Here is a 20097-nt window from a genome sequence, read left to right on the forward strand (position 1 = left end):
AGCATGCCTTGGCCGGCGATGCCCCCCCTCCCCCCTTCCCCTATGCCCTCACCAGACTGCCTGCGCCCCCGGCGATAGGATCCGCTCTTCTCCAGCAGCAGGACGGGGCAGCTGCGACGAGCCCTCTCGGGGCTGCACATGTATTCCGGCGGCTCTGGAAGGGGAGAGGAAGAGGGCTGCCGTGTCTGGAAGGAGCTGGCCTTGCCCACAGCACAGTTCAGCCAGCGCCGCCGGCCTGGTCTTCTCTGGTGAACAGCCGGTTCTCTCAGGCGACCAGGGAGGGCCTCCGGACTCCCTTTCCGCCAAATCCCGTCCTGTCCATGCTAAAAGCCGTCGGTACCAGCGGTCTCAGGCACATCTTGTGGCAGAGCGTCCCGCTGTCGGCCAAAAGCTCAAACTGCGGCCCTCCAGATGTCCATGGACTACAATTCCCATGAGCCCCTGCCAGCGTTCGCTGGCAGGGGCTCATGGGAATTGTAGTCCATGGACATCTGGAGGGCCGCAGTTTGACTGCCCCTGGTCCAGAGTCTTTTTCAAAGTGTTTCTGACTCCCCCATTGTCGCTTACCTGACTGCCGCCTACCGCGGGGGCAGCCCTTGGATTCGTCCAGCCGAGGGGATGGCAGGGGGTTCTTCGGGGAGTCCGCAAAGACCTCTGGGGAATCTGCAGGGAGGGAGGAGATGGGATGGCCTGACCGAAGGCACAGCGTTCAGACTGAGGACCAGAGAAATGTGCATGGGCAGAGTTCAAATATGCAAAGGAGGGTAGCAATGGCTGCTTAAAGAGAAAAAGCGACTTTTAAAACAGAGGGAGGAGAGAGATCATTTTAACGAACCGATGAGCTATGCAGGGAGGAAGGGTGCTCATCGGGTATTTGAACAGAACCAGGAAGAATCTGAATTGTGCTGACCGCACACCTCTGAGGCCTCCCTGCAGGACAGACTTCACATACTGTTGAATCCGGCCCACACCAGATCTTGCACCCCGATATCCATCAAGATCTCTGGAAAGTGAAGGGAGGGGGAGGGGATCACTTACTCTGGAAGGTGTTCTCCAGAAGGACTTGTTTTGCCTGCATCAGAGAGAGAGAGAGAGAGAGAGAGAGAGAGAGAGAGAGAGGATCAGCTACTCTGCATATTTTTGGGCAGGAGCACCACTGGGTTTCCAACAAGGTGCATGCTCAAGGAGTAACCCCTCCCTTTGGCACGCCTGTGAACATTCGGAGCCAGGGGATCCTGCACGAATGCACATGAAAGTGTGTACCTTGTGTGGCGAAATGCCTCCCTTTTCCTGGCTGTTTCCAAATGGCACAAGTTTTTGTGCTTTGGAGAGAAGGGAGGGGCGATGTTAATCGCTGGCTCGCCTCCCTTCAAGTGCCAGGAAGCAGTATCTGGAGTATTTGTTTCTAGCAGGGCCTGGGGGCATTCCGGTGGGAGGGGGCAGAGAGGCCTGCCTTCTGCTAACCACAGGTCGTGGGGTCTTTCCCCTGCCGAGCATCCAAGTAGAAAGTTACTCCATGAGCGGCCATTTTGGACCTTGTGGCTGCCAGGTGAGCCGAGGAACTTGCAATAAGAACTTGGAACTCCTCAAACAAAGGGCTCTATTCTATATTTAACATCAGATAGGGCATGTTTTAGCGGAGGGACAGAAGGATTGTGTTTCACCCAATTTCTTTTGAATCTTGCTAGACTCTGTGCTGTGCTAAAGATACGCTTATGAACCTTGTTCTTTTAATAACTCGTGCGAAAATGTGAAGCTGGCAATGGTTCTCTATCCACAGCAAGATCCCCTGTCTTGGAATTGCCAGTCTAGTGCAAAGGGAAGGCCCAGGGTCAGCGGAGAGAGTTGGCAAGCAGCTACTCTTCTGGGGTGCTGCACCCAGGAATCATAGAGTTGGAAGGGATCTCCAGGGATATCTAGTACAACTCCCTAGATTGAGAAGGCCCCATAGGTTCCATAGAGGCCATCTAGTCCCACCCCCTACTCAGTGCAGGGTCAGCCTCAAGCATCCAGGAGGAGGACCTGTCCAGCCGCTGCTTGGAGATGGCCAGTGAGGGGGAGCTCACCTCCTCCTGCGGCAGCCCCTTCCACTGCTGAACTAGAATCCTAGAGTGGGAAGGGGCCATCCAGGCCATCTGGTCCCACCCCCTGTTCAATGCAGGATCAGCCTCAAGCATCCAGGAGAAGGATCTGTCCAGCCGCTGCTTGAAGACGGCCAGTGAGGGGAGGCTCAGAAGGGACCCTGCAGGCCATCTAGTCCCACCCCCTGCTCAGTGCAGGATCAGCCTCAAGCATCCAGGAGAAGGATCTGTCCAGCCGCTGCTTGAAGACGGCCAGTGAGGGGGAGCTCCCCACCTCCTCAGGCAGCCCCTTCCCCTGATGAACTAGACTCAGGGCATCCTAGAGGGGGAAGGGGCCACACATTCCACTGCTGAACTACTCAGACTGTGAAATTGTCCCCCTGATATCTAGCCAGTATTGGTCCACACGTAGTTTAAACCCCCTGCTGAGGGTCCCCTCCTCTGCTGCTCACAGGAACATTTCTCTAGCCTCCACCAAGAGACAACCTTTCAGATCCTTCAAGAGAGCCGTCCCCTCTCAGCCTCCTGCAGGCTGAACGTTCCCCTTTGGCTTTTCCTCCTAAGGCTCGGTCCCCTGGCCCCAGATCCTCCTCGTCGCTCTCCTCTGCCCCCTCTCCATTTGGCCCACGGCCTTTTTAAAGGGAGGCCCCCAGAATTGCAAAGGGGACTCCAGTTGAAAAATTATATCGTGGCCTCATCACTGTTTGGACACGTCGGCCACTCTCCTCCTCCTGAGCAACAGAGGAGGCAAAACTAAACGTTCCCCACTCTGGGTTTGGAAACACCTGGAAATTTTTGGGATGGAACCGGAGGAGGGGAGGGTTTGGTTAGGGGAGGGGCTTCAAGGGGATCTAATGCTGCAGAACCCACCTTCTAAGGTGGCCATTTTCTCCAGGGGAACTGATCCCCATCGTCTGGAGATCAGTTGTAATCCCAGGAATTCTCCTCCTGGAGGTTGGCAACCCATGCCAGCCTTCCCCAGTGCCACGGTTACCTTCTGAGGAATGGATGCCGGATGGTTCTCCATGATCAGTTGCTTCAGGCAGTGGATCCACAGCCGTTTCTCTTCTTGGTTTTTTACCTGCGGGCGAGAAGGGAAGCAGGCCAACTTGTGCGAGTTTGCTGGCTCAGGGCACAGAGACCAGTTTCCTGGCCTACCGAGGAAGGGAATTGGGGCTGTGGGTAGACATGGGTGGTGCAGGGGTGGCCAAACTGGGGCTCTCCAGATGTCCATGGACTACAATTCCCATGAGCCCCAGTGTCGCTGCCTCCGGGGAACTCCAGGTTCAAATCTACACTGTGCCCTGGAAGCTTGCCTGGGGACCTTGGGCCACTCACACCCTTTCAGCCTAGGCTACCTCACAGGGTGGTTGTGAGGACACAACGGAGGAGCAGAGAGCGGCACGCCCAGGGATATATATAAAGTAAACAAGTAAATAAATAAACTCCTCAGGTCTGAAGAAAGTTTTGCACAGCAAAAAGAGCTACGGGGGGCAAGCAAGAGACATGCAAGAAAGTTTTCGCTGCTCCTCTCCTCTGCCAAGCCGGGATACCAAAAGGGGTTTGGAAGAGGAGGGGAATTAGGGAGAGGAGGCAGCCTTCTCCTCACAGAAATGCTCCACGAATGACTGATTTTGGAACACAGAGTCCTCCCCCGGAGAAACTGTGTCCAGGCACCCGTGATGGTTGTTGCTGGATCAAGGCTGCAGGCACCCCTCCCTCCTCAGCAGGTTGCTGTCCCGGCCAACACAGACCCCCCCCCCCCCCCGAGTCCACAGAACGGTCAGTTCGCCAGCACCCCCTTGGGTCTCAGTGGGTGGAGTGCAGGGGCCTGCGCCCTCCGTGGGTCAGAACCACGACGCTCAGTGGGCCTGGGGTGGACGGTTCAGAAACCCACAAAGCGCTTTGCGGCTTTATTTCGGGAAATGAAGCTGCCCTCCCCCTCCTGCCGCTCTGCGCAGAGCCTTCTCCTGTCTGCAGCTGCTTACCTGGACCAGGTGTTGCTGCTTGGGGATGAAGAGGTCTGAGATCCGGAAGCTGAGAGGGTCCTTCGTGTTCTCCTGCAGGGCCAGGTTGCAGCACTGGGGAGCCAGAAGAAAGAGCCAGAGTCAAAGGGGCCGGGGGCGCCTCTGCCATTGCGGCAGTGGACACAGCTCCCAGCGGAGCCCAGTTAACACCAGTGCCTTCCACCAAGAGACTGGGCGTGATCTCAGGTGCCTCTTTATCTTGTTACGACCCAAAGAAGTCACGGCTTACGATCTTGGATGCCTCTTTACCCACGGAGGCTCAGGCCATGAACGCAGCACGCCTGGTGCTTATTCACGTTTGCCAGGTGAGACAGCTTTTACCTTCTCTCTCGGAACTGGGCCTAGCCGGAGAGATCCCTGCGACAGTCACCTATTGTGACTCGCTCCACACAGGGCTTCCCACGAGATTGCTCCACAACTGGTCCAAAATGCAGTGCCACGAGTCCTGACAGGACACAGATAACACCAGGGCTCACCCCAGCTGCATTGGCTCCAGATTGGAGATTGAATCAGGTTCAAGGTTTTGGTGCTAACCTTCAAAGCCCTCAAAGGTCTGGGACCGGCGTACCTATGGGACAGTCTATACCTCCCATAGAGCAGGGGTAATCAAACTGCGGCCCTCCAGATGTCCGTGGACTGCAATTCCCATGAGCCCCTGCCAGCATTCGCTGGCAGGGGCTCATGGGAATTGCAGTCTACGGACATCTGGAGGGCCGCAGTTTGACTACCCCTGCCACAGAACATCGGACCAACATCTGCCCAGGATCCCTGGCCCGAAGGAAGGGAGATGAAGCAGGGCCATTTTGGTCTTGGCCCCGGTCAAGTGGAACAGTCTCCCAAGGGAGATCAGGGCCTTGTGGGACCGACACCAGTTCCGCAGGGCCTGTAAGACGGAGCTATTCCACCAGGCGTTTGGTCGGGGTGCAAAATAAAACAACCCCCTAGGAAGCACTGGTCTCACCACTTCATGCCGAAACGTACCTTGCCTGGCATGTTTTGGTTGGGGGAAATTAGATTATATGGTTTGAACTTAAATTACTGTATACGTTGTACTTTTATTATGTTGTTTATCTACCCTGAGCTATACTGGAAGGGCAGGGTAGGAAAATAATAATAATGATTATTATTACTACTCTTATTATCATTGTGATTGTAGACCAGGATTGTGAAAGCTTGAGTTCAAGACCTGCTCACCTATGAAAGGCTTGGAGGGCCTTGGGCCAGCCTCTCCCTCTCGACAAAAACAGGGAAAGGGAAGGAGCTACATGTGTGACCCTCAGAGGGAGGAGGAGATAGAAATGCAACAGGCGGTAATGTTGAGTCTCCGAACAGAACCAGATTGTGGTGGGGGCGAGACTCGAACCCAGGGTCCTTTCAGGCCAAGTATTCCTTTTGAGCCAGCTTCTGCCGTTCCTGGGCGCTTGTGTAAGGGCCTGCACAAATACAAGCACCCAACGCCCTCCCCAGAGAGCTACATCTGGCACCCCTCCCTTCCGATATTTAGGAAGCCGTTTTATTGAGGGCCACATGTGATTACGTTGATCGCAGTCCTAAATCATTATTCTAAATTTGGGTTTTTTTAATGTATCCATGATGCCTTTTATCTCGGCTTTAAGCCACCCTGGGCACTGTAAAGAAGGTGGCTAATAAAGGTCTGAAATATTTTTTAAAGGCTCCTTCACTGAAGTGGTACTAGACTGCAGAATCCTAGAATCCTAGAGTTGGAAGGGATCTCCTGGGTCATCTAGTCCAACCCCCTGCACCATGCAGGACACTCACAGCCCTATCACTGACGGTGTGCTTTGTGTCCCCCTGTCCCCTTCCACAGACTCACGTTCCCACCCACTCTCCCATCTTCCTGCTGACCCACAACTGGGCCTGCCCCCAAACTCCGGAGCTGCTGACTGCCCTCCCCGCCCATCCCCTCCGGCCCCTTCTTACAAAGATGTGGCTCTTGTAGACGAAGCCTTCGCCGCGCCGCTTTGCGATCAGGATCACCTTGCTGAGGAGGAAGAAGACTCGTTCCTTGCGGGCGCGCGGGACCCGGAACTGCCCCTCCAGCACCAGCTCCCCAAAGGCCCCCAGCTCTGGGCCCGTCCAGCCCACCAGCAGCCCCTGGATCTCCTGCAAAGGGCAGAGGGGTCAAGGAGGTTACGGGAGATGAGAGATGCTTCTCAGGGCACAGGGAGGAAAGAGAGGGGCTTTTCCACACGGTTATTGCTTGCATGCCGATTCTGCATCTTTCCTGCACGTTTGGCCCCCTCTAGTGGCCACTTTGATATATCTCTCTGTCTCTCCGGCTTATTTCCCTGCAGTTTTAAGCCAGAAACACAGCAATAAAACATCAAAGTGGTCATCAAACACATGCAGAGAAGGGGGGAGGGAACACCTTGACACAGTGCAGATTCAGGTACGTGGCCATGTTGGTTGGAAGTAGAAGGGGAAGATCCGTCTGTACCTGTGCAAGTTTCTTTGTCAGGTTGACGGAGTCCTATTTCTTATGAAATGCAAATGACTCATTTACTCTCTCCATACCTGCACTCTGATGATTCCTATTTCATTGGCTGAGGACGTGTGCCTGCACATGAAGGCTCAAGCCCAGAACAACATTTTCTTGGTCTTAAAGGTGCCCCTGGACTCAAATTCTGCTCTATGCTAAAGATTCCCAAGCGATGAAAATCCAGTGGCCGGGAATCTTTTCCCAGTGATCAGGGTCTGGGTTCAAATCTCCAGTCTGCCATAAGAGCTTGCTGGGTGACCTTGGACCAGTCACTCCCTGTCTCTCTCCCGGTCTAACCTACCTCTCAGGGTTGTTGTGAGGATGAAAAGGAGAACTGGGTGTGTTGCTCTGGGGTCTTTTGGAGAAAGGGTTAAAAGGGATGTATTATTATTACTGTTCTGGTTTTTGTTGTTTTGTGGTTATTAAGAAGAACAATAATGATAACAACACTTTGTTTCTCTTCCTTTGGAAGTTCAAAATAAGCACGGCAGAGCACGGAAGAAGGGTCTTCAAAAGAGCACCACGTCTCCCGTTGAGCCAACCAGGACACACAAGAAGGAGAAGATTTGCAAAATACCAGGAAGTTCCTGGTCTATGATAAACACTCATCTCCTCTTAGACTCTTTTTAATATTCAGCTTTTCACTACCCGAGGGAGTCCCAAAGTGGCTTACGAACACCCTTTTCCCTTCCTTTCCCCACAACAGACACCTTATGAGGTAGTTGGGGCTGAGCGAGCTCTGAGAGAACTACTCATCGAGAACAGCTCTGAGAGGACTGTGACTGGCCCAAGGTCATCGAGCTGGCTGCATGCAGAGGAGAAGTGGGAAATCAAACACAGTTCTCCAGATTAGAGTCTGTCGCTCTAAACCACTATGCCACGTTGAGCTTCTGCTCGGGCACGCAGAAGGCCCGAGGTCCGATCCCTGGCATCTCCCGTCAAAGGGACCAGGCAGGAGGTGACCCTGAGACCCTGGAGAGTGGCTGCCAGCCTGAGTTGGCAATACCCACCCCAATGAACTTGGGGTCTGACTCAGCCGGAGGCAACTTCCTGGGTGTGTTCAGAAGCAGCTGATGGGAACACACCGTCCTGTTTTCTATTAGGGCACAGGTTTCAAATGGATCCGCAGCCCAGTTCCGGTCTCACGGGGGATGCTGCCTGATTCCCCCCCCCCCCCGTACCCTCAGCCGCGTGGCGTGTTCTTGCTTGCGCTTCATGTCGTTGATGTACCAGGCCACAGCTGTCATGGTGATGCTGGCCTCTTCCACAGCCTCGTAACCGGGACAGCTTTTGTCATAGTGTTTTGCCAGCTCCTGTGGAGGGAGAGATCATCTAGAATCATGCAATGGAAGGGACCTCCTGGGACATCTAGTCCAACCCCCTGCACTGTGCAGGACACTCACAACCCTCTTGCTCCTCCACTGCCACATGCCACCCCCTTGAGCCTTCGCGGAATCTGTTAGGGGGCTCTCCAGCCGGTGTTTAAAAATCTCCAAGGATGGTTCATTTCCAGCCCTCCCATCCGGCTTTTCCTAAGTGCATCGGATTCAAGCCATTGCTTTTCGAATAAAACACACTAAAAAAAACATTAAATCAAACTGGTAAATATGGACTTCCTCGGTGTTCTCCCATCCACGGACTAACCAGGGCCAACCCTGCTTAGCTTCTGGGGCCTGGCAACATCAGCATAGCCTGGGCCACCCAGGTCAGCGCTGCCCCTTGTCCCAACGTGCTAAAACATGATCCCTGCCTGGCTGGGACTGGCCTGCCCTGCAGGGTGCTGGGAAATTCTCAGGCGGCCCAGCAGGGGGAGGCACTGACCTGGAGGAGGAGGTGGTACTTGAGGATCCTCTGGACCGGCTTGAGGAGGTAGGTCTCCAGCGGCAGCGAGTGCGAGAGAGTGGCCTGCCTCTCGCGGAAGAAGTGGGCCAGGGAGTTGTCCGCCATGCACTCCCGCAGCACGGAGACAGAGCTTAGGGGGGGAGGGAGAGGAGAAGGAGGGTCATTTTCCTGAAGAGGGGCAGGACAGGAAGGAGGGAAAAGAGCAAAACGCCAGGAAAGAAGAACCTGGCCCCCACCGTGAAGGAAGAAGAGTTGGTGTTTTATACCCCACTTTCCCCTACCCTAAGGAATCCCAAAGCACATTACAAACCTCTTCCCTTCCTCCTACAACCCTGTGAGGCAGATGGGGTTGAGAGAGCCCTGAGAGAACTGCTCCATGAGAACAGCTCTAACACGACTGTGACTGGCTGCATGTGGAGAAGGAGTGGGGAATCAAACCCGGCTCCCAGATTAGAAGCAGCCGCTCTTCAACCACTCCCCCATGCTAGCTTTGCTAAATCTTGTTTGGTTTGAGGGAAGAAAAGCAAGTTTCTAGCCTTCCGGTCACCTATGGCTTCCAGGAGTGGGTGGTGGTTCAGGCTGCCAACTCCGGGTTGGGAAAATCCTGGGGATTTGGGGGTGGACCCTGGGGAGGACAGGGACCTGCAGCGTGCAATGGGGAGAGGCTTGGAGAAGGCCTCGATTTTTGTTTTTTTAATTTATACACCGCCTCTCCCCCCCAAAGTGGCTTACGTTGTCCTCCACTTTTCTGTTTTGTCTTTGCAACAGCCCTGTGAGGTAGGTTATGTCAAGAGTGTATGACTGGCTTGGGGTCACCCAGCAAACGTCCTCCCTATTTATCCTCACAATAATCCTGCGAGGTAGGTTCAGCTGAACTGTGAGTGGCAGCCAGAGCCTAACCAATTACCACGCCGTGCTGCCTCTCTAGTCGGATGGGGATTGGGAAGACCTGGGCTCAAACCTTTAGGCTGCCGTGAAGCTCGACAGAAGACCATTTACACGCTCCCAGCCTTGCATCCCTTGCAGGGGTGTGGGTGGGGTGAAAATGGAGGACAGGGGACGCAGTGTTTGCAAAAGGGCAGTGATAGAACAAAAACAGTGGAAGGAAGAGGGATTCCACATTCTCCAGGGGGTTGGACTAGATCAGGGGTAGTCAACCTGTGGTCCTCCAGATGTTCGTGGACTACAATCCCCATGAGCCCCTGCCAGCGAACGCTGGCAGGGGCTCATGGGGATTGTAGTCCATGAACATCTGGAGGACCACAGGTTGACTACCCCTGGACTAGATGACCCTGGAGGTCCCTTCCAACTCTATGGTGCTATAAGACACGTTGGGGAGGGTCTGGCTGAAGTTATTGAGGGTCACCGAATTCATACTTACTTGGGGTAGTTCATGCAGTACAAGGTGTAGATATCGAACTCTTCACTCTGCAAGAGGCGATTGAACAGCGCTGAAGCGTGCTGAAGTGCATGCAATTTATCTAATGAAAAGAACTGTAGTTTTTTTTTCAGCTGGCTAGAAAGGGAATTGTTCCTCAGGCCCACAACATGACAAATTATTGGGCCGGGCGGACTTTCCGCACCAGGAGAAAAAAGGCATGGGGTTTTTGTGTCTCTGTGCCGGCTCAACAAGACTGCTCCGGGCCCGGACATTTCAGAGCGAGGGACAACCCAAACACCCGTTTTTAACCGCACTGAAGCACGAGGTAGGGGCAGAAAGGCACTTACCCTTTGAACAAAACATTCTGCGACAGCACAAGCCCGGGGGTCTCTCTCCAAATCTTCCAGCAGCTCACTGCTCAGAGGAAGGGACACAACGACACGACACAAAGATTGCAAAAATTCTGCAGCTCGCTTTGCCAACACCTAACGGCTCCTCTGCTGACCTGGCCTGGCCCAATTAACCATCCCAGCCTACCCCGCAGGGCTGTCAGGAACATTACCACAATTTCTGGGGCAGCTCTAGGAAAATGAAGGTGGCAGAAACTGTTTTGAAGGGAGCAAGGACCCCAGTCCATCTCCCCCAGCATCCTGTTTCATGGGGGTGGGGGGTGGGATGGCTCCGGAAAACCTACAAGTGTGGCACAGATCCAATTTTGTCTCCCACCAGCAGTGCTATATAGAACATGGAAGCTCCATTTAGGACTTGGGAAAGCGCTGTGGCTCAGTGGTAGAGTGTCAGTGCACCATGCCAAAGGCCGCAGGTTCAATCCCCCGCAGCTCCAGTTAAAGACCAGGTAATAGATGAAGTGAAAGATCTTTTTTCTGCCGGAGACCCTGGAGATGCGATACTGGTCTGAGCAGACGATACAGAACTTGATTAGACTAAAGTTCTAATTCAACAATAGGGAACTTCAAGGGCTAGGGGAAGGCCGGTGGCTCCGCGGCAGAGGTGCTTCTTGGCCCGCAGAAGGTCCCAGGTTCAATCCCCAGTGGCATCTCTAGCTCAAAAGGACCAGGCAGGAGGGGATGGGAAACACTCTTTTCTGCCTGAGACCCTGAAGAGCAGCTGCCAGCCTGAGTAGACCAGGGGTGGGCAAACTGTGGCCCTCCAGATGTTCATGGACTACAATTCCCATGAGCCCCTGCCAGCGAATGCTCGTGGGAATTGTAGTCCATGAACATCTGGAGGGCCACAGTTTGCCCACCCCTGGAGAAGACAATAAAGACCTTGATTGAACAAGATTCTGATTCAGCAGTTTCAAGTGTAACTTGTGAATGAAGAGTTCAATGAATGGAGATGAGCAGAAGCTAAGAATCTGTGGCAGGAATCTGGGGGAACCGAAAGGGGAGAGGGAAATTTAAGATGCGGGTGGGCGAGAAATACCCACCACCAATTTCAGCAAGCCCTACCAGGCACTGAAAGGGTTAACGGTGTCACGTAGCTGGGGGGGGTGTCTTCTTGGGTGTCAGGACCAGCCAATCGGCTTTGTCCCCCCTCCCAGCTTCCCTGTACCCCCCACCGATTTAAGCAAGCCTGAGCTCTTAAACAGACCCAGATTGGGGGGCAGGTTGGTGGAGGGAGAAGCTGGCAGATGTTCAAAAAAAAATCATGAAAAGCAACAGGAGGAGGAAAAATGCAGGGAGGCTGGCTGGGAACAAGGGCTGTGGGCCATGGACCATGCAGTCCAAGGCCAGGAATCAACGAAAGAAAGACACACCATATGCAATCCCATATGCAAAAACCCCAAATGTCCTCTTAGGACACAGCAGAGGGGCAGCAGAACCCTTTTCGTAAGTGGGGGGGCGTCTCAAAGCGCCTTCCCTTTCCTCTCCCCACAACAGACACCCTGTGAGGGAGGGGAGGCTGAGAGAGCCCTGAGATTACTGAAGAAGAAGAGTTGGTTCTTAGATGCCGCTTTTCTCTCCCCAAAGGAGTCTCAAAGTGGCTTACAGTCGCCTTCCCTTTCCTCTCCTGCTGGGTCAGGCCAGGTAGGGCCCATCCAGTCCAGCCTCCCGCCTCACCCAGGGGCCAGCCAGTTCCCCTAGAGGGCCAGCCACAGGCCAGAGAGGCCTTCCTAAGGACATCAGGGGAGCCCTGCTGGGTCAGGCCAGGGAGGGTCCCTCCAGTCCAGCCTCCCGTCTCACCCAGGGGCCAGCCAGTTCCTCTGGAGGGCCAGCCACAGGGCAGGGAGGCCAAGGCCTTCCTAAGGACATCAGGGGAGCCCTGCTGGGTCAGACCAGGGAGGGCCCATCCAGTCCAGCCTCCCGTCTCACCCAGGGGCCAGCTAGTTCCTCTGCAGGGCAAATAACAGGAGAGACCGAGGCCTTCCCCTGATGTTTCTTCCTGAGTCTGGGATCCAGAGGTTGACTGCCTTTGCATGTGGAGGTTCCCTTCCGTCCCCAAAGGCACTGATCCCCCTGTGCTGTGTGAATCTTTCTAATCCCCGTTTGAAGCCGCCTCTCCCCTTGGCTGCTGGCGACCAGAAAGGGCCTTTCTGTAAACCAGAACTCCTGGAGTTGCATCCTGCTGCATTTTCAGTGGTGGCTTCGAGGTCACTCAGAATCCCTTTGCTGCCCCCTCTTTCAGCCTGTTTGCTCAGACCTCTGCAGGACTCCAGGGTGAGCTGGCCTTGAACCCTCCAGATGTCCATGGACTACAATTCCCATGAGCCCCTGCCAGCATTCGCTGGCAGGGGCTCATAAGATTGTAGTCCATGGACATCTGGAGGGCCGCAGTTTGACTACCCCTGCTCTGGCTGGTGCTGTCCAGAGATTCAGCGGCTAAGAAATCTCTTCTGCACAAACTCTCAGTACAGCTGAAGGTTTTCTTTCTTCCCCTGTCAAATACGGTTGCCAATCTCCAGTTGCTGGCTGGAAATCTTCAGCTCTTCCCCAGGCGACGGAGGTCAGTTCCCCTGGAGAAAACAGCTCCTTTGGAAGGTGGACTCTGGCATGAAGCCCCCCTGAGGCCCCTCCAAGCCTTACCCTCCTCTGGCTCCACCCCCAATGTCTCAGAGCAGGCAGCCCCATGCTGTGCAGGTTCCGGGGTGCAGACGTGGGATACGCCAAATCAACAGGGATCTGGGATCCAGTTGGGCAGCAAACAGACTGGGCCAGATCCTGCGCCCAGTCTGTTTGCGGAGTGATCCAGCAGGGGGCGATCTGCTTTGGACACGCACAGAGATGCTCTTCGTGTATCCGAGGACGGGATCCTCGCACTCAAAACACAGATTAAATCCTGGCTACCCATCAAGAATGGGATAAGAACTGGGAACATCAACTCTGGGTTAGGAAATTCCTAAGGATTTGGGAGGGGGGAACTGACAGAGGTTTTGGGGAGGGGCGGCAGCAGGTCCTGATGCCAGGGAATGCACACTCTGAAGCAACCATTTTCTTCAAGTGAATGTTGCAATTCCAGGAAACCTGCAGGCCCCGGCTGGGGGTTGGCAACACTAAATGAAGCAGGGTCTGGGGATGTGTGCTTCGGCTCGGCCGCCTTGTCGATCACCGAAACCCAAGGCAGCATGTAGGAGGCCAGGACACATCCCTAGCAGGTACTGTGGGAGACCTACCACCCCCCCCCTTTGTGGGGCTACCCCAGCAACTTTGCTTGGGAGAGCAGGGCAGAGACAAAGAGTCCCCGTCCCCCTGCGCTGTCCATTCCACGGTGCCTTCAGCCCACCCGAGTCCCACGGATGCTACCGGAAGCAAAATTTGGGGTCCAGGAACCAGATGAGGGATCCCCACTGCTGCCCCATTCAGCCAGACTAGGGCTGGCAGACTCGGTTTTCTCCTGCCCGCTTTCGGCCTCCTGGGATGGGAATTGCGCTCGAGGCAGCAAAGATCTGTTCCCCAGGAGGAAATGGCTGCTTTGGGTGAAGGTCTGTGGGAAGGTTTGCCCGCTCTGGGTTGGGGGATCCCTGGGGACTTTGGGGGTGGAGTCGGAAGTGAGGGGGCGGGGCCTCAGTGGAGGAGAACGCTATGAAGATTATTCCCCCCCCCCTCCAAAGCAGCCGTTTCCTCCGGGAGAACTCACCTGTGCAGCCTGGAGGTGAGCTGGGAAACCAGAAACCTCTGACCGCATCGCTCCTCTCTGGGCCAGAGCTCATGTGGGGCATTCGGGGAGACTTCTGGGCATGCACAGACCCCGGAACTGCCAGCAGCCTCCCAGGTCTAACCCCAGCAGTGCCCATTTTGCAGAGAACTGCGGCAACCGGCTGGCCCCTTCTCTAAGCCCCTCACCTCAAGTCCCGCTCAAGTTACATGCTCAGCAAATTCCGGCACTCAAAGCATTTCCTTTCCATGGGAGCTGGACGGCTTCCCCCGCTGCAAAAACAGTCTGGGATCACCGAGGCCCGGAAGAGAGGCTGCAGACCCCCAGGGCGGGCTGGGACTTGGCTAGCTCCCCCTCCCCAAAACATCTCTCCCTCTCTCTCTCTCTCTCTCTCTCTCTAGTACCTATCTACCTAGTACCTGTCTATCATCTATCTAGTAACAGTAATAGGATCCATACTGCACTTTACCAACTTGCCAAGAAGAATATCATGCGGAACCGTCTCAAAAGCCTTAGTGAAATCAAGGTAAACTATGTCCACGGCATTCCCCAGATCTAGCAAGGGAGTTTCTCAAAAAAGGTTACTCTGACATGACTTGTTCATAAGAATTCCCAGGTGAGGGGCTTCCCGTGGGAGGGGGCCGGAAGGTATGTATGAGGTGGATCCCAGGAAAGAGGGTCTTTTGGTGCTTGGCTCTCGGCCTTTCCCCTGCTGAGCATCAGGGAAGGAGCCTGCTCTTGGGAAAAGGGGTGAGCAGCCACCTTGGATCCCTGCCTGCGGAGGGGGGGCTGATGATGCAATGAGACCCTCGTGAGCAGAGGTATTCCCATCAGCGAGGGTCTGTTTTCAGCAGGGGGGCAGGAGGATTGTGGCCCCTCCCCTTTCTTGTGCCTCTCCTGCCTCACTCTGTGCTGTGCTAAAGATCTGCTTTTTAGACCTTGTTCTCGTAATGAATCTTCCATAAACTGGAAGTGGGTCGTGGTTCCCGGACCCACGTCGTGCTCCCCCACCTCAGAAACGCTCGCCCAGGGCAAAGGGGAGACCCAGAGAGGGGTGCCCCCTGCAGAACTTGCCCCCCCTGGGGCTCAGGGGCTGGGGGAGACCACAGGGGCTGGGCCTCACGGGGGCGAAAGGGGCAGCAAGGGGTCTTGCCTCTCCCAGCTGCCACCCTGGCAGGGGCTCCTGGGAATTGCAGTCCATGGACATCTGGAGGGCCGCAGTTTGACTACCCCTGCTGTATATGGTCATATCACCCAATCAATGTTTACCATTTTAAAAATGAATACAAAATTAACTCCCACCCACTCAGGAGACATTTCCAGGGCCCTCAAGAAACCCAGAGTTCCCCAAAACCCCAGCTGAGGAAGCCCGCTCTAACCAAGACTCTGCTTATGCTGCCCTCACTGAGTTCCCTCTCAGACCGGAGGGAGTTTCCATTGTTCCTCCGAGCAGAAGCTCATAGGCTCTGTTTCCCTGAAACCCGAGCAGGTGGTAGCTGGACAGTTTATAGCCCCGGACTGAGTCATGCGCATCACCCAGGAATTTGCACTCTCCAAACGCACTCTGCACATTCCCAGAGTCTCGGCCCTCAGGCAGACAATCCCTTCCCCTCGGCCGGGTGCATGAAGGCGGCAGGGCTCACCTGTTGAACTCATAAATGTCCTCGATGTTGCAGAAAAGAGCATTCACCTGTTCAGGCTTGAGGGGCAGCTGTCCACAGTCTATGATGCATCCCAGGTAGTCCTGGGGGGGGGGGCAGGAGAGAGATGTCAGCCTCCTGCACACACAACACAGGCCTCATAGCCTCTTGATGTCAATGATGAAACGCAGTAAAAGGATATTGTCTCTCTTTTTCTCTCCTCTATAGAGCAAGTAGTGAAGCCTGGCCCCCATCTGTGGATATCTAAATCTTCAGACTGAGGCCATGCTGCTGTTAAAAAGAGCCATCCCCAGCTTTGCAGAAAAATCTGAAAATGTTAAAGCGTGTGTTTGAATTTTCCCCAAATTGGAAAAAAGCTTTATCTGCACATTGCCACAGAGAAAGAGAGACAGAGAGAGAGAGAGAAAGCAAGCAAGCAAGCAAGCTGCAGGAACCCGAGTTCCAGTTCAGACTGTGCTCAGCAGCTGCTCCAGTTCGAGATGTCTCCTCTGAACCAGCACTGGGACTGTGTTAGCAGCACACCTGACCTGAGTGGCCAGCATCCCCCTCCCCTTTGGTCTCCAGGCAATGATGGCAGGCAGTTTTATTAAGACTGCGCTTGACTAATTAGTTGTTATTGATCGGCAGTCCTAACGGAGATTTTAAATTATGGCCTTTTAAGTGTGTTCCCCCCACACACACACACACCAACTGATGCTTTATTTACATGGTAAGCTTCCTTGAGTTCCACAAGGTAGAAAGGTGGCTAAGAAATGCTTTAAATAAGTAAAGTGAAACCATATAATTATCAGATTTAAGACAGGGGTAGTCAAACTGCGGCCCTCCAGATGTCCACGGACTACAATTCCCATGAGCCCCTGCCAGCATTCGCTGGCAGGGGCTCATGGGAATTGTAGTCTATGGACATCTGGAGGGCCGCAGTTTGATTCCCCCTGCCATAAGATGGCCACGATCTCTGCATTTCTGAAGAACATGCAAATTTATGACAGATGCATTTTAGTCATTGTAGCTATGGGGTAACCCATCGGTGGACCTCCTGATGGCCCCTGGGCTTCGGCTGCTGTGTGTAAGATGGGTCTAACATGGATTCTATTGTCTTCTAAGTGGAGCCTCCTAGTCCAGAGGCAGTCTACCTCAGAGGAAAGTAGAAGGCCGTGACCTCCGCCCTTCCCTGCTTGTGTCTGGCTAGCCCCTGGGGGAAAAAGAGGCAGGGTGAAAGCCAGACTCGTCTCAATCCAGCTGGGACTCCTCGCGTTCTCCTTTATCTGCTTCTTCAAAACGTGTGTTCCAATTCCTGCCTTCCTCTCCATCCACAAAGCAGGCCAGCATTTCCCCCCCCCCCCCCATGTTCTCCTGCATCAGCCCCCGTTATGCAGACAGGAACTTGAGATGGGGGCGTAGCGTTTTTACTTGTAAAAATGCCCTGTGTGAGCAGAAGGAACCCACCTTGGGGAAGGAGGGGACGTGTGCAAGAACAGAAGAGGACCCAGCTGGATTGCTTGGCCCCCTGAGAATCAGGAGGAGGAGATGAGATGCCATCTCTTGGGCCAGACAGACCCCGGGTCTGCTTTGCCCCGCCTTCCCTTCGTGGCCCCTGGGGAGAAGAAAGAATTCCAGAAATTCTAACCCGAAAGGGAGAGGCCGGTGGAAGAGGCGGCGGGGGGGGGGGAAGGAGGCAGGGAAGGGGGGGCGGCAGAGCTCTGTCCTCCGGCTGCAGAAAGCGGAAGGCGATCTGTTGAAAGAGAGAGGGGCTTGTGGCAAGAAGAGGCGAAGGAGCTGGGCTGGAGTCCATTCCAATGTTTATTGCACGTCTCCCTGCCTCTTCTTCTGCGTTCATGCGCTGGCACACTTCTTTGGCTTCTCCCTTGAATCAAACTTTCGTCGGTCTTAAAAAGGCGCCCCTGGACCCAAAATTTGTTTTGCTCCTTCAGATCCACATTCGGGACATACCCGGACCTTTCTTCTCCTTGAAGGTCTTCTGCTTTGCAGATGTTAAGTCATTAACATCCCTTTCCCTTCTGCCACTATTTTTTTTCCAACTTATCTGATCCTTGTCCTGCCTCGTTGTTTATTGGAGGCCCTACACCAGGGGTGGCCAGACTGTTCGTGGACTATAATGGCCATGTGCTGGCAGGGGCTCATGGGAATTGTAGTCCATGGACGTCTGGAGAACCACAGTTTGGCCACCGCTGCCTTACGCCGTCTGATTACTCCAGGGTTACACAGTGCTTTCCTGGGCTCCCACCAAGCTTTCAGAAAGAGAGCGAGGTCATTGTAAGATAAGGATTGTTTTGGGCCACCCTCATTCAAATGCCAGAGTTTTCCAGTGGAAGAGAAGGATTAGTAAACTTCTGGGATTTCCCTAGACAGAGTGTGATGCTATCTCCCCCTTTCTTCTGCCCACAAGTTGTGAAGAGGGAAGCATTCCATTTGACTCCGCCTCCTGCGAGAGCCATTTTGCATTTGGCTCCACCTCCTGCGGCAGCCATTTTGTGGTAGCGCTCACCCCCCCCCCAATCCCAAGATTCCAGGGGGGAGGCAAAGATAACATTGTTTTAGATCTTCGGACTCCTCCTTGAGTCTCAGAGAGAAAAGGGGCTTATAAATAATGGATGTAAATAAATCAATTGATGGCTCTTAAAGAAAAAATAAATCCCTGCAGATAAGTTGCAAGCAATTGCAGAAGAAGTATTTTGCCTCCTAACTTCCTACGGCCAGGGAGTTTTTGATGGTGGGAGGGGAGGTTCAAAAACATAATCTTGCCATTCATTGGCACAACCCACAGCTTCAAAGGTTTGTGCCCCCATCGGTCACAGCAACAGGGAGCCGGAAGGGACCCCAAAGGCCATCTAGTCCAATCCCCTGCACAACACAGGCAACTGACAGCTACATTTCCCTCCCCACATCCCCAGGGCCCCTGTGCCAATCTGGCCTGGAAGAAAATTCCTTCCTGACCCCAAAGTGAGGATGGGTATTGCCCCGGCACTATAAGACAGGGCCATGAGAGCCAAGTGCTGATTCACCCCTCCTACCACCTGCCTAAATCCACAGAATCAGTGGCCCTATACTTCCGTAATAGGGAAGCCCACATCCTCCTGAGAAAGCCTGTTCTCCAGAGGAACCGCTGTAAATATCAGCAAGTTCTTCCCAATTTTTAGCTGAATTTTAGTTTAATTTCAACCCGTCGCATCTTGTCCAGCCATCTGGGACAGCGAAAAACACCTCTGCTCCATCTTCCCCAAGACAGCTCTTCAGATGCTCAAGATGGCTCCCATTAATGTTCCTCTGTCATCTCCTCTCCAGATCTAGCTCCCATTCTGGCAAGCTGCCCTCTCTCAGCCTCGCCACTTCCCCAGTTGAAAAGAAGGACATGTGAACTGAATTTGCGGGCGAGGGGCTTGTTTTAGACTTAAAGGACCTGAGAACTCTGCTTGACGAAAGCCACAACTGCCCTCCCAGCCCACATCCTGTTTCCGACAGAGGCAGGCAAGCAAGCAAGAGCTCACAAGCAGCGGAAGAAGAAACAGCAACAAGCCACTTCCTCATGAGGAGCCCCGCAGAAGGCCCTGCTCTGAACAACTGCAGACCGCCATGGCGGGGAACTTTGGAGACAGAGGTGGCTCCACTTTGTCGGGCCTCGTGGGGAGATTCTAGAGCAGGGGTAGTCAAACTGCGGCCCTCCAGATGTCCATGGACTACAATTCCCATCAGCCCCCTGCCAGCATTCGCTGGCAGGGGCTCATGGGAATTGTAGTCCATGGACATCTGGAGGGCCGCAGTTTGACTACCCCTGTTCTAGAGGAACGCAGCACATGGCCATGCGGTGGACTTCTGACTGCTCCCGGTTGGGACAGAAACTGAGCATAACAAAGAAGAACAAGTAGTGGTCGTAGGGCTGGTTTCTTTGAACCATCTCAAAGTGGCTTCCAGTCACCTTCCCTTCCTCTCCCCACAACAGACACCCTGTGAGGGAGGGGAGGCTGAGAGAGCCCTGAGATTACTGAAGAAGAAGAAGAGTTGGTTCTTCTATGCCGCTTTTCTCTACCCGAAGGAGTCTCAAAGTGGCTTCAGGTCGCCTTCCCTTCCTCTCCTCACAACAGACGCCCTGTAAGGTAGATGGGGCTAAGAGATCTCTAGGAGAAATGGAAGTGGCCCAGGTCACCCAGCTGACTACACGTGAAGGAGGAGAGGGGCACTTAATCTGGTTCTCCGGATGAAAAGAGGAGCTAGTTTTTTATATTCTGTTTTTTTACTACCCAAAGGAGTCTTATGGCACCTTACAATGACATTCCCTTCCTTGCACCACAACAGACTCCCTCTTGGTAGGTGGGGCTGAGAGCTCTGAGAGAACTGGGATTATCCCAAGGTCACCCAGCTGGCTGCATGTGGAGGTGGAGGGAGGAATCGAACCCAGCTGTCCAGATTAGAGGCCACCCCTCTTAGCCACGACATCAAGCCCGTTGAGAGAGCTGGCATGCATTCAGAGTGT

The 20097-nt window shown here is 54.1% G+C and overlaps 1 protein-coding gene across 2 annotated transcripts in view; it reads right to left on the reverse strand.

The window, feature by feature from the left end:
* The window catches only part of PLEKHG2 (pleckstrin homology and RhoGEF domain containing G2), a 69003-nt gene that overhangs the window by 26394 nt on the left and 22512 nt on the right, over nt 1-20097 (reverse strand). Inside the window, exons 4-14 of one of the 2 annotated variants that reach the window (XM_077318419.1) lie at nt 15591-15691; nt 10179-10245; nt 9832-9878; nt 8430-8580; nt 7790-7921; nt 6050-6232; nt 4070-4162; nt 3076-3162; nt 1039-1072; nt 568-663; nt 53-154 (exon numbers count right to left, since the gene is read on the reverse strand). In XM_077318419.1, coding sequence (XP_077174534.1) covers nt 53-154; nt 568-663; nt 1039-1072; nt 3076-3162; nt 4070-4162; nt 6050-6232; nt 7790-7921; nt 8430-8580; nt 9832-9878; nt 10179-10245; nt 15591-15691 — 1093 coding nt within the window. The remainder of the gene's footprint in view (nt 1-52; nt 155-567; nt 664-1038; nt 1073-3075; nt 3163-4069; nt 4163-6049; nt 6233-7789; nt 7922-8429; nt 8581-9831; nt 9879-10178; nt 10246-15590; nt 15692-20097) is intronic. The other variant, XM_077318420.1, reaches the window with a different exon arrangement.

This window comes from Paroedura picta, unplaced genomic scaffold, assembly GCF_049243985.1.
Source record: "Paroedura picta isolate Pp20150507F unplaced genomic scaffold, Ppicta_v3.0 Ppicta_v3_sca21, whole genome shotgun sequence".
In the NCBI taxonomy this organism is placed as follows: domain Eukaryota; kingdom Metazoa; phylum Chordata; class Lepidosauria; order Squamata; family Gekkonidae; genus Paroedura; species Paroedura picta.